This window comes from Thalassophryne amazonica, chromosome 2, assembly GCF_902500255.1.
Source record: "Thalassophryne amazonica chromosome 2, fThaAma1.1, whole genome shotgun sequence".
Taxonomy (NCBI): Eukaryota; Metazoa; Chordata; class Actinopteri; order Batrachoidiformes; family Batrachoididae; genus Thalassophryne; species Thalassophryne amazonica.
In genome coordinates, this window is record NC_047104.1 from 3,308,838 (window position 1) to 3,323,283 (window position 14,446).

Sequence of the window (14,446 nt, forward strand, 5' to 3'; positions counted from 1 at the left end):
CTTTCCTTTTTGCTAAAACTTATAGTTAGGGCTGGATCAGGTGACCCTGAACCATCCCTTAGTTATGCTGCTATAGACGTAGACTGCTGGGGGGTTCCCATGATGCACTGTTTCTTTCTCTTTTTGCTCTGTATGCACCACTCTGCATTTAATCATTAGTGATCGATCTCTGCTCCCCTCCACAGCATGTCTTTTTCCTGGTTCTCTCCCTCAGCCCCAACCAGTCCCAGCAGAAGACTGCCCCTCCCTGAGCCTGGTTCTGCTGGAGGTTTCTTCCTGTTAAAAGGGAGTTTTTCCTTCCCACTGTCACCAAGTGCTTGCTCACAGGGGGTCGTTTTGACCGTTGGGGTTTTTCTGTAATTATTGTATGGCTTTGCCTTACAATATGAAGCGCCTTGGGGCAACTGTTTGTTGTGATTTGGCGCTATATAAATAAAATTGATTTGATTTGATTATCACCTCACTGATTATCGGTCACTGATTATCACCTCGTTTCTGCTTCAAACTGCCTCCAGTCATCATCTGTCTCAGCCACAGATATCTGAAGCTTTTCTACAACAATCATTTCCACATAAATTCAGCATTATTTCATCATAAAAGACGGGGAAGCGATCAGAGCGCCGCAGCTAAACGAGCTGCTAGCTGATGTGTTCACTGCGCATCAGAGACTTCAAAGTGTCACAGACGTTTCTGCTTCATACTGACTTTAGAATGATTTAAGAGGTTTTACCTCATCATCTGATGGTTAATAATCACATTAATCCACAGATGAGATCATTCCACAGAACAGGGACACGATAAGAGAAAGCTCTGTGACCCGCAGACTTCTTATTCACCTTAGGGACACAAAGTAGTCCTGCACCCTGAGAATGCAGAGCCCGGGCCAGTACGTAAGGTTTAAGTAGATCAGCTAGGTAGGGAGGTGCCAGTCCATGAATAATTTTATAGGTTAGCAGCAGAACCTTAAAATCTGATCTCACTGGGACAGGAAGCCAGTGAAGAGATGCTAAAATGGGTGTAATGTGGTGGAATTTTCTGCTTCCCGTCAAAAGTGTGGCAGCAGCATTTTGAACCAATTGGAGACCCCTAATGCTGGACTGCGGTAAACCAGAAAATAGAACATTGCATTCGTCCAATTTAGAAGAGACAAACACATGAATCAGGGTTTCAGCATCAGCCATAGACAGGATGGGACGAATCTTCACTGCATTTCGCAGGCGGAAGAAAGCAGTCCTCATTAATATCTCTAATGTGGAGGTCAAAGGACAACGTAGGATCAAAAATTACCCCGTGGTTCCTCACTTTGTCAGTGTGATGTATGACACATGAGCCTAGGCTAAGCGTTAACTGGTCAAATTGATGCCGATGTCTCACTGGACCAAGAACCATCATTTCAGTCTTATCAGAATTTAAAAGTAGGAAGTTTCTAGACATCCAGCTTCTCACTGATGCAAGGCAATCTTCTAAGGATTTTATGTGAACGAGATTACCAGCTGTTATTGGCATATATAACTGAGTATCATCAGCATAGCAGTGAAAGGTAATCCCAAAACACCGCAATATGTGCCCAGGGGGTGCTGTATAAAGGGAGAAAAGCAGGGGGCCTAAGACAGACCCCTGTGGAACCCCAAATTTCATGTCACTAAGGTTAGAGGTAGTGTTATTGTACAAAACAGTGAGAACGACTGGTCAGGTATGACTACAAAACAGTGAGAACGACTGGTCAGGTATGACATCAGCCATGCAAGGGCACTCGCAGTAATCCCAAAATGATTCTCCAACCTATCGAGTAGAATATGATGATCCATGTGGTATCAAATGCAGCACTGAGATCTAACAGCACCAGAACCGTAATGGTGTCCGAATCCATTGCAAGCAGATCATTCACCACTTTAGTGAGAGCCATCTCTGTGGAATGATATTTTCTAAAAGCAGACTATAGTGGCTCAAAGAGATTATTCTCAGTAAGATAAATGCCTCATCATTACCTCGGGAGGGGAGGGGACCAGAGACTATTAATCGATGCCGACACATTTTTCTGACAAGGTCACAAGTCCTCTCTATGTCCATTTTTGTGACCTCTGAGTGCTTCATCCTGACATCATTGGCGCCGACGTGAATAACTACGTAACTATGTCTCATGTCATATTCCTTAGTCTGTCTACCCTTCTGCAGCGTCAGCACCCTAAGATGGGAGGCGATGTCGGGAGTTCTTGCCCCAGGAATACATTTAACGTCAGCTGTCGTCTGTAACCTGACTTTGCGGACAGTAGAATCCCCTATCATTAAAGCCCAGCGTTTTGGCCTGGAGATAGGAGTGCAAGTCACCCCTGGGCTCAAAGAACTCACATTTGATCACTTTGGTGTGAAGAGACTCAGACTCAGACGAGCTGCTGTGGTCCGAAATGACGCATGTGCAGATGCAAAAGGCGGAGTGATTCTTAGAGGCGGACAGTTCGGTCAGTGACACCGGGTTCAAACAGATGATGACATTAATGTCCGGGTTCAAACAGATGATGACAATGTTTGGGATCAAACAGATGATGACATTAATGTTTGGGATCAAACAGATGATGACATTAATGTCCGGGTTCAAACAGATGATGACATTAACGTTTGGGTTCAAAGAGATGATAACATTAATGTCCGGGTTCAAATAGATGATGACATTAATGTCCGGGATCAAACAGATGATAACATTAATGTCCGGGTTCAAATAGATGATGACATTAATGTCCGGGTTCAAACAGATGATGACATTAACGTTTGGGTTCAAAGAGATGATAACATTAATGTCCGGGTTCAAATAGATGATGACATTAATGTCCGGGATCAAACAGATGATAACATTAATGTCCGGGTTCAAACAGATGATGACATTAATGTCCGGGTTCAAACAGATGACATTAATGTCCGGGTTCAAATAGATGATGACATTAATGTCCGGGTTCAAACAGATGATGACATTAATGTCCGGGTTCAAATAGATGATGACATTAATGTCCGGGTTCAAATAGATGATGACATTAATGTCCGGGTTCAAATAGATGACATTAATGTCCGGGATCAAACAGATGATGACATTAATGTTTGGGTTCAAAGAGATGATGACATTAATGTTTGGGTTCAAAGAGATGATAACATTAATGTCCGGGTTGGCGTGTGTCCATCTGGTCAAACTGTCCTCTGGCTCTCTGGCTGATGTTCCAGTGCGTGCAGTCATGAGGAAACACTTTCCCTGGTCGGCACACTGATGCCGTGAAATTCTGCTTGTCAGGGATCAATTTTAGCCTTTACAGCACATCATCAGGTTTCTGCTGAGTTCACGTCTTCAAGGTTGAGATCACGTCCAGCACCATCACAAATAAGCACATGTGGTCCGATTGTACTGTTTGAACCCCAACAAAAACAAAGTGAAACTGAAACCTGCCAAAATGTTGTGATGCCTTAATCTGCCATCGAATGGAACCTGAGACCTTCATGCACATTTGTTGATTCAGATGTTGCAGCATGAAGACACTTTGAAGCTGCAGACTGACTTTAGGATTTACTGACATCTAGTGGTGAGGTTGCAGATTGCATTACGTCGTTGCCTGCTATGCTTTAGTTTTGCATCATGTTTTCGTGTCTGCGTGCTCCCTGGCGTAATGTGATATACAACATGTAGAATCACCACTTCAGCAAAATGAGGGTTAATCTGCACTTTGTCGACTGTTTCTAAGGAAGCAGCCACTGGATCCTCGTCTTTGTTTTTTTTGTTGTTGTTTTTTTTAGCCGTGCAGCTGCGCGACAAAATGCAACAGCTGCAGTCAGCATGTGTCAACATGGCGGCCTGCACACGTGGTTATGGAAGCTGTAATTGGTGTCTGCAGATGAAGACGAGCAGGAAATTAAAAGCCGACATGTTCTTTGATCCTCTTTCCTTCTGGAAAATGTCTTGTTTGATCTTTTGGCTCTGCTGGATAAATTTGCTTGCGGTGGGCGGGGCTGATGGTGAGGTAGAAACATGGTGTGTGGCGGAGTGACCGAATGATTAGTCCCAGACGATGCCGCTGCTAAGCGGAAGGACGACTGCCGGCGCCATCTGTCACCGGGGACATACAAAGACTGACACTGAAGGTCAAAACATCTGCACGAGCGCAGCGCACATGCACGTCAATTAGCCTGAATCAAACCAGACGTTACCTGCTGGACTTCACAGCACGATCCCAAAATTTAAGCACGCTGCAGCTCACGCTGGAGCCAAACCTTTGGTCACCATTCTGATCGACACCAGACCAAGATGAAGCATGTCCATATTTATATTACGTTAAACTCATAAAAAAAAACATGAAGAATGACCTCATTTAAATACCACGGCTTTATTTCTGAATCCATTTTCATCCAATATTTTTGTGTAATTTTAAATATTATAGCAACATGGAAAATAAAATAAGCAACATATTAGTCATTCTCGTGTCCCAGGGTTCTTGAAATGGGGCAATATCTCCACCTGGTGGACATTTACAGTTAATGCAGGTACAATGAAATTTAGCCTCTCATGAACCACTTGCAGTACCTTCACAGCCGCTGCAGTATGACCTGTGAAGGTCTCACATTTTTTTATTTTAACACAATGTTTTGTTTTGGGTTTTTTTGCAGATTATAATTTAAAATGATTGTCGTGACAAAGCTGTTGTTCTCTCACTCTGCTTCAGTCTGGACGTCTGGACTCTCACTATCCCAAAGTATGTGGTCACCATGGAAACGTGTTGGACATTAAATGGAATCCCTTCTTTGAAAACATCATCGCCTCATGTTCTGAGGACACATCGGTGAGTGTCCCACATCAGAGAGACTGAAGCATTTGAAAAGGCCCCTGAACCTGACGTTTGCCACCGGCAGAACATTATCAGCCGTTATTAAATGCAGCTCAGATTCAGAATTTCATTTTCTGTGTTGTCTAGACGTCACCTAGGGGTGCAGCAGTGTGACCTCCTGCTGTGAAGAAACATCTAGATAATGAATTCCAAAGCAAAAAAATGCACGGAGCGTGGAACCGCACGGAGCGACTGATTGATCCATTGTCATGACACCACATGGAGCCGCTAACCGATCGGATGTTATGACGCCTCACGGAGCGACTGATTGTTGTGATATTATGACACCACAATGCAAAGTTCAGTGACCAAAATACCAACATTCTGGGTGTATTGAACATATTTTCATGATTATTTGATTTCTTTGTGCAACTGACATCGTTATTCAAGCATTCAAAAGTCGATTCCTATTGTCACACAACTCCAACCACACACGAGAAAGTTTTTTGACAGTTCTTTTTATTGAAAGAAACCACGTATCCCTAACCGGATAGAGTTGTGACTTCATCATACATGCGCTGAGGCGCTGTCTAGCGGGATCTTGAAAATCCTCCATTACAATTTAACAGACTTTTCGGCTTTACAAATGCACATTTATTTGTAAACACCAACACATGTTACATTGATTCACTTGTGTTGGTTTTTATATAGAATGAATGAATCAACCAGTCAGTATGACCGGATGCTTAATTTACCCATAATCCCTTTGGGCATCTGTGTGTTAATGTTCAAATCTTCAGAATTAGTGCATTATTTTAAATTTAACAGATGTGTTATATATATATCACTTTGTACATTTTAAGAGTTTACATTAATGTAGTTATTCTATCTAGATTAATTTCATTTATAAATCAAAACCATAAGTCAAACCTGCTTTCCTTTTCAAGACGTTGCCTCATGGCTGGACTGCTGTATGCTGTTGAGGTAAATGAAGCTTTCCTACAGCAGGGGGCAGAGTGCACAAAGACAGAAGCACTGGCACATTGGCTGTGTTTGGGTTTGTGATCGCCTTTGATTCTGTGAGAAGCTTTGGTGGTGTTTAATCTCAAAATCTGCTTGTTAATAGCTGAGAGTATACGGGAGACAAAATTGAAAGTTAGCGGTTAGCTGTAGCTTCCGATACATTTTTAGGCAGTTTATCGGTTTAGCATTATAAAAGATAACTTTTCAGTTGGCTGATTAGCAGTTATCGAAGCTAACTTTTTGGTTAGCTGTGCCCACCACTGGTCAGGTATGACGTCAGCCATGCAAGGACACTCCCAGTAATCCCAAAATGATTTTCCAGCCTATCAAGTAGAATATGATGATCCACTGTATCAAATGCAGCACTGAGATCTAACAGCAACAGAACCGTAGTGGTGTCTGAATCCATTGTAAGCAGAAGATCATTCACCACTTTAGTGAGAGCCGTCTTTGTGGAATGATATTTTCTAAAAGCAGACTGCAGTGGCTCAAAGAGATTATTCTCAGTAAGATAGTCTACGAGCTGCCGTGACACCACTTTTTCCAGAATTTTAGAGAAAAATGACAGATTTGATATCGGCCGATAGTTTTTCAATACACTAGGGTCAAGATTAGGTTTCTTAAGTAATGGTTTAATCACTGCAGATTTGAAACATTTAGGAACAGATCCAGAAGTTAAAGAAAGATTAATAATTTCCAGCACAGTCGGCCCAGAAGTGGACCACAGGTCCTTAAACAGTTTTGTTGGTATAAGATCAAATAAACAGGATGTGCTTTTTGTAGATATGAGTTTCATCAGCACACCTAGTGAGATACAAGTAATCCATTGAGTGGGGCCGGGCAGTGGACGACCCCACAGCACGGCCCCAGCCCTCATCCTCTAAAGACAGGACCCTTGGTGATCTCCTGTGGTTTCTTCTTCTCCAGAGATGGGGCTCCCATCAACCTTCACAATGTGTGCTAGCTTCTTAAGAAAGGCAAGCCTCAGAGTTACTTCCACGGAGAGCGGAAACAGGAACCAAGTCCTCTCTGAGACAGAGCTCTTCTGATCCATGGGATCCCCAAGAAGATATTGGACATCATAGCTGCCTGAACACAGACACTGTGAGTGCTGTGTGGAGTGGAGCTGGTGTTCCTCAGGGGTGTGTTCTGGTTCCTACATTGGTCCACACTTGCATGGACTTGGTGTTATGTTGCAGAAACAGTGACTTAGAGTCTTTTGTTGGAGAGAACAGGTTTACTGACCTTGACTTCACAAATGATGCTGTGATCTTTGTGGAATCAACTGACACTCTGACTGCAGCACTGGAGAAGCTGAGTGACGAATCAAAGTGTCTGGGTTTGAGATTGTCCTGATGCAGACTGAGATCCAGTTCTTAATGACTTCCTAGACTCGGCCATCAGAAGTCTCTCTGTATGTGGTGAAAGTGTTGAACTTGTAGAGACGTTCACTGATCTCAGCAGTGACATCCATGTCTCTGGGTCCTCACAGGTTTTTAGTGATGCTGATGTAGGTCCAAGTCTTTAGTGTCCTGGTGCATCCTGTCTCCCTGTGTGGTTGTGAGACTTGGACACGAACCAGAGACCTGATGACTTGGTGTTCAGTGTCTGTAGAGGATCCTTACCACTGGAATGACTTTGTATCAGTTTGTCCATCATGGGTCCAAATGACAATCAGCAGAACCTCTTCAGTAACTGATGAGGAAACGCAGTTACTGACAGAGTCGCTCAGAGTCGCACGTGGAGCTCACTGCTGCATGGCGTCCCGTGCACACATGCCCTTGTTGAAGGATAATCTCTGCTTTCAGCCGCAGATGTAATCCGGCCTAATCCTGCTGCACTGATCATGTGTCCTGATTTGTTTTTATTTAAAAAATGATGTTTTTCTGAGTGATTCTATGTCTCAGACCCTAAAATCCACAAATCACCACATCACAGACTGAACTTCAGAGGAATGATGGTGACAAATGTCAAGAAACGTAATGATTTTACATTTTTTCCTCATTTCAATTTTAAATTTATTTTCATTTATATATCACAAATCAAATCACAACAGAGTTGCCTCAAGGCGCCTCACACAGGTAAGGTCTAACCTTACTAACCCCCAGAGCAACAGTGGTAAGAAAAAACTCCCTCTGAGGAAGAAACCTCAAGCAGACCAGACTGAAAGGGGTGACCCTCTGCTTGGGCCATGATACAGACACAAATTACAGAACAATTCACAAAACTAATATACAGGAAAAGTTGCCGGTGCACAGGACAGGAGGGTTACAGAAACAGACACCACACCCATCTCTGGATGGAGCTGCACCTCAAACAGAGAGAAAAAAACAGAATCAGGCAGCAGAAAGACAAGAAATACAGTATAATTTGTCAGCATTAAACAACAAGAAAAACAGAAGAAATACTAAGGTGAACACCGGCCACTAGCCCTAAACTTCACTAAAAGACCCAGAATTTAGGTAAAGTTGAGGCTGCGGCACGCTCCAATTACTAATAAAATGAATTAAAAGAGTAAAAAGCATAGTAACAGACTATGTCAGTATGCTGCCACACGAAAGGGAAAATAAGTGCGTCTTAAGTCTGGACTTGAAAGTCTCCACAGAATCTGACTGTTTTATTGATGCAGGGAGATCATTCCACAGAACAGGGGCATGATAAGAGAAAGCTCTGTGACCCGCAGACTTCTTATTCACCTTAGGGACACAAAGTAGTCCTGCACCCTGAGAACGTAAAGCCCAGGCCGGTACGTAAGGTTTAAGTAGATCAGCTAGGTAGGGAGGTGCCAGTCCATGAACAATTTTATAGGTTAGTAGCAGAACCTTAAAATCTGATCTCACTGGGACAGGAAGCCAGTGAAGAGATGCCAAAATGGGTGTAATGTGGTGGAATTTTCTGCTTCCCGTCAAAAGTGTGGCAGCAGCATTTTGAACCAATTGGAGAGCCCTAATGCTAGACTGCGGTAAACCAGAAAATAGAACATTGCAGTCGTCCAATTTAGAAGAGACAAACACATGAATCAGGGTTTCAGCATCAGCCATAGACAGGATGGGACGAATCTTCACTGCATTTCACAGGCGGAAGAAAGCAGTCCTCGTTAATATCTCTAATGTGGAGGTCAAAGGACAACGTAGGATCAAAAATTACCCCGTGGTTCCTCACTTTGTCAGTGTGATGTATGACACATGAGCCTAGGCTAAGCGTTAACTGGTCAAATTGATGCCAATGTCTCACTGGACCAAGAACCATCATTTCAGTCTTATCAGAATTTAAAAGTAGGAAGTTTCTAGACATCCAGCTTCTCACTGATGCAAGGCAATCGTCTAAGGATTTTATGTGAACGAGATTACCAGCTGTTATTGGCATATATAACTGAGTATCATCAGCATAGCAGTGAAAGGTAATCCCAAAACACCGCAATATGTGCCCAGGGGGTGCTGTATAAAGGGAGAAAAGCAGGGGGCCTAAGACAGACCCCTGTGGAACCCCAAATTGTCACCAAGGTTAAAGGTAGTGTAATTGTACAAAACAGTGAGAACGACTGGTCAAGTATGACATCAGCCATGCAAGGGCACTCACAGTAATCCCAAAATGATTCTCCAGCCTATCGAGTAGAATATGATGATCCATGTGGTATCAAATGCAGCACTGAGATCTAACAGCACCAGAACCGTAATGGTGTCCGAATCCATTGCAAGCAGAAGATCATTCACCACTTTAGTGAGAGCCATCTCTGTGGAATGATATTTTCTAAAAGCAGACTATAGTGGCTCAAAGAGATTATTCTCAGTAAGATAAATGCCTCATCATTACCTCGGGAGGGGAGGGGACCAGAGACTATTAATCGATGCCGACACATTTTTCTGACAAGGTCACAAGTCCTCTCTATGTCCATTTTTGTGACCTCTGAGTGCTTCATCCTGACATTATTGGCGCCGACGTGAATAACTATGTAACTATGTCTCATGTCATATTCCTTAGTCTGTCTACCCTTCTGCAGCATCAGCACCCTAAGATGGGAGGCGATGTCGGGAGCTCTTGCCCCAGGAATACATTTAACGTCAGCTGTCATCTGTAACCTGACTTTGCGGACAGTAGAATCACCTATCATTAAAGCCCAGCGTTTTGGCCTGGAGATAGGAGTGCAAGTCACCCCTGGGCTCAAAGAACTCACATCAGGCATATCCAAGGGAGAAAAACAGTTCAGTGGTGAGTGTGATCGAGGTACTGCAACCGAGTACCAAACCCTGTGTGACTTCCTACACCTAAGCACAGTCCGAAAACCGTCCTCCACAGCCAGTGTTTCTAAGCTGACGTTAATGGGCACGCTAGCCGACCCAACACTAACATCGTCTGGAGTGCCCGTAACATCTAACTCCACTGAGCTAAGAGGCTGTTCTAGTTTACGGACACGGCTCTCTAAAAGAGCCTCCCTATCTGCCAGTATCATGCAGGATTTACGTAAAGTGTAAAGTAGTGTGCTCCAGAAAATTCCAGAGTATAGCCAAGCAAACGTGAGCTAAGCACTAACGAATATGCTAACCACTCCTAAGGTTCACACAGGAGTAAATTAATGACCTAAAAGTTACACTGAAAAAGTAACAGACGTATTAGACTGATAGGAACAGTAATTAAAAAAAAACCCTCTGAAGAGTAAACTACTCCTAAGAGTAACACAAGAGTAATATAATAAGATAAAATTCACATCAGTTACACTGAAAAACTAACAGAAGTATTCGATTGGTAAAACAGTAATAAAGTAACGCGTGCGGGGGGTGTAGCTAATGCAAGCTAACCGCTAGCGATTCACAACAGGACTGTAGTTAAATCATATTCAGGGTAGAAATACTTTAAAACCAAAAGAAGTGTTAAACAGAAATAAAAGAAATGTGTACAACTGTGTAAAGATCGGAAGAGCATCACAACAGCAAACAATCAGCATCACAACAGCAAACAATCAGCATCACAACAGCAAACAATCAGCAAACAATCAGCATCACAACAGCAAACAATCAGCATCACAACAGCAAACAATCAGCAAACAATCAGCAAAGCAAACAATCAGCAAACAATCAGCATCACAACAGCAAACAATCAGCATCACAACAGCAAACAATCAGCATCACAACAGCAAACAATCAGCATCACAACAGCAAACAATCAGCATCACAACAGCAAACAATCAGCATCACAACAGCAAACAATCAGCATCACAACAGCAAACGTCATCATCGACATCATGATTCTGTGCCGTAAAAGTGACAGATTTTTCAGTCTTTGATCTACATGAGATTCATCAGAAGGAGGAGCCGGATTTGTTTGGGGGTTTTTTTGTTGGGGTTTCCTTGTGACATCACTGAGGATTCCCCCAGCGTGTCCTCACTGTCCACACGGGGAGCAGCAGGAGTTACATGGGGAGTTTGCAAAAAATTAATATCATTTCATAATCTGATAACTTTTTTAACAGCATGTGTACAAACACCTCAAAATTTTATGTTTAATGTTTTATGGTGTTTTTGGGCATTTTGTGTGTTAGAGTTTGCTGAAGCACAGTGCACTCAGACCGTGCAGCGCACATTTATAAGCGAATTCGCTAAAAATGCACAGACTGCAACGCAGATTTGGACATGGCACAAAAAGTTTAAAGAGGACGGCTGTCTCCTGTCTGTGCAGGAGAAAAGGACCTGGACGACCACCAGTATGAGACAAGATGGTTGAGCAGGTTCAGGAAAGATTTTTTGCGAAGCCCCAGAAACTCCGTAAGAAGATCAAGTCTGAAAACGCAGATTCCTCCAACGACAGTTCGGCGTGTCGACCGACTTGACGTGTGCCGAGTTACAGGCGCTGCACATGTAGAAAACGTGCAACATTTCATGAAATCCACAAACCTTTGAATTTCTCTTTCAGATTTTGATGAATAAATCTTATTGTGCTCAACATTAAGTCTGCTTCGTTTCATATGCTGAGTCGATGTAGTGACTCAGATATTTACATCTCAAATGATGTCAAATATTTTGAAACAGCCTTTAAATTCAGTAGCCATTTTAAGTTGACCTTCAGCATCATCTGTGTAACAGCGGGCGTGGGCTCGGAGGTGTGGGCGAGTACGGTGTTCTCTTTGGTGGTAACGTTGGCTGACGTCTGCGCTTCGAGTGCTGCTCTCGATGACGGTTCTGTGTTCCTGTGGCCTCCGTAGGTGCGGGTGTGGGAGATCCCAGACGGCGGTCTGCGGCGGAACATGACAGAGGCGGTTCTGGAGCTATACGGTCACAGCAGGCGGGTGGGTCTGATCGAGTGGCACCCCACCAGCAGCGGGATCCTCTTCAGCGCCGGATACGACTACAAGGTCCCAGAACCCTGAACGGCGCTTTTCTCTATGACATGCTAACATTTATACAGTACTCTTTAGAGGAAACCAACTAAACTTGAATTCACCCCAAAGTACATTTTCACTTGGAGGAAAAACTTTTTATTGTGTATTGAAACAAATTACATTTATGGAGTTTGGTGGTTGAAAAATGAATTACAGTCAAACTGTAACAGTAGATATCTGAAGCTGGAGATTTGATTCAACAATAAACTTAATTTCAGTTATCTACTAAAACAATAACATACATCTAGAAAGAAGAAATGACTTGACATCACTGATTTATTTCAGGTTTCTGTCCTTCTGACATGTAGAAAAGCAGCTGTGGGCGCCACGGCTACAATGCTGAGTCAGCACACAGCTAGCGATGCTAATGCTAACTGTTAGTCGTCTGTCGAGATCATTGTATCTGAAAGAGATAATAAATAATCAAAGGTTTATGATCCGCTACATACATTCAATAAATCAATAACTATGAGATGATTTGAGTCATTGATGTTTAGCGATGCTAACCTGATTGACACCGTAACAGTTTGTAGCAACCTAGCAAGATATTTTAAGAATGCCTGATCTGAGTTTGGTCAAACTCAGCAGGTTTATACTGCGCCTGGTTTGATTTTGGTTTGGTTAGGTGAACATTCAGGGTCAGAGGTCAAAGTCAAATTTACAGCTTCATGCTATTATACAGGGGAAAAAAAAGGCTAATCTTAACAATAAGTTCAGAATTTTCATTGCTAGCAAACCTGATTGTAATAGATTGTGTTACATGATCTCTTCCATACTTTGAGGAAAAATGGGTGTTGCTAATGTCACATGCCGTCAGTACAGTATTTCAGGGTCTCATCATCCCCTGTGCATCTGGAGCGGTTCTGGTCCAGTTGTAAATTATGAAAATGCCATCACCGCTCATCACGTCATGAGGAAAACAAACTCAAACCAGCATGAAATGTGATCACCAACAGCATTAAAACATAACTTAATGTATGTTGATTTATTTATTCAAATCCCGTGACTAATCACATCTAGGTTACCTTGATATTCCTGTTCCAGAAGATCCTGAACAGTGGTGGGTGCAGTTACGCTAATCATTGAAGATAATGTTTTCATTATCGGATTAGCTTTTTAGACTTTGAAAACCATCATCGGACCAAATATCCTCCGATAAGTTTTGGTCTGATCATTTTTAGACCACTAACATATTTTTGCAGACGTGTTAACCAAAGCTTAACAGTTACAAACATTTATTAAGTCTAAAGTCAGTTGAGTATTTACCTGTTAAATGTTTTTAGAATATATGCACAGTTCTATCCTCTGCAGACAAAGAAGAGCTGGTCACAGCAAAGAAAAGAAAAGAAAACTCATTTCTTTTGACCCCATACTGATATGCTGGCAATATCACCCAAGTCATCCAGAGGCATACCATTTTAACTTATGGTTACAATTTTAACCAAACTAATTTAAATTAACGTCACATCTGAAGTTTTATAAACTGAAAATATCAGATATATGTTTTAGTTTTAAAGTAATGCACTAATTTTGAAGGATTTAGTGTGGACATTCTGTGTCAAGAGGTTCATTGTGGGTAATCTCCGTACATTCACGACAGAAGAAATGCATTTGAGACGCTCTGATCAGGCTCCACACGGACAACAGCATTAAACTCTTTGTATATTGTGCCTAAAACTCTTGTGAATATATCTCTGGGTTTATAGACGTTGTTATTGTTTGGACACATCTTAAACGTAGCAGACACAGATTATCTGGAATTTTGTTTTGGCAAGTTTTCACGGTCTCTACTGCCATCTACTGGCCAGTAGTGTTCATGGCAGTATGAGCATCTGCACGCCAGGAGATGAAAGTGTTCTATTTATTTTGACACCAGTTATATCAGACAGTTATTTAATTACAACTTGACTTTTTTTTTTTTTTGCAAATGTACGGAGCCCGCCTGGGGACATGGTGGTTAATTTTTTTTTGGCCCAGATTATTGCGTTCCTTCGCAATATTATTGGGTTCCCACGCAATAGTTTTTGCGTTCCCTTGCAATAACCTAATATCATATTAAAGCTCATGCATATCAGAGCACACAGTGAGTGGAATCAGGTGGGGGGAGCCTGAACGTATATGCGCGCACGCTCATACACACACAGAGGACAGCAACAGGATTCACGAGAGGACGTTAAAAAAAGAAAACAAATGTTCATAAGGCACACTAACAGGTGTCGCTACTTACTACCACTGTTGTACATAAACTATA

General features: G+C 42.4%; 1 protein-coding gene across 3 annotated transcripts in view; it reads left to right on the forward strand.

The window, feature by feature from the left end:
* coro2ba (coronin, actin binding protein, 2Ba) overlaps positions 1–14,446 on the forward strand; it is an 83,119-nt gene that overhangs the window by 52,389 nt on the left and 16,284 nt on the right. For all 3 annotated transcript variants that reach the window (XM_034183026.1, XM_034183019.1, XM_034183034.1), the window contains 2 exons: positions 4,698–4,814; positions 12,019–12,168. In XM_034183026.1, coding sequence (XP_034038917.1) covers positions 4,698–4,814; positions 12,019–12,168 — 267 coding nt within the window. The remainder of the gene's footprint in view (positions 1–4,697; positions 4,815–12,018; positions 12,169–14,446) is intronic.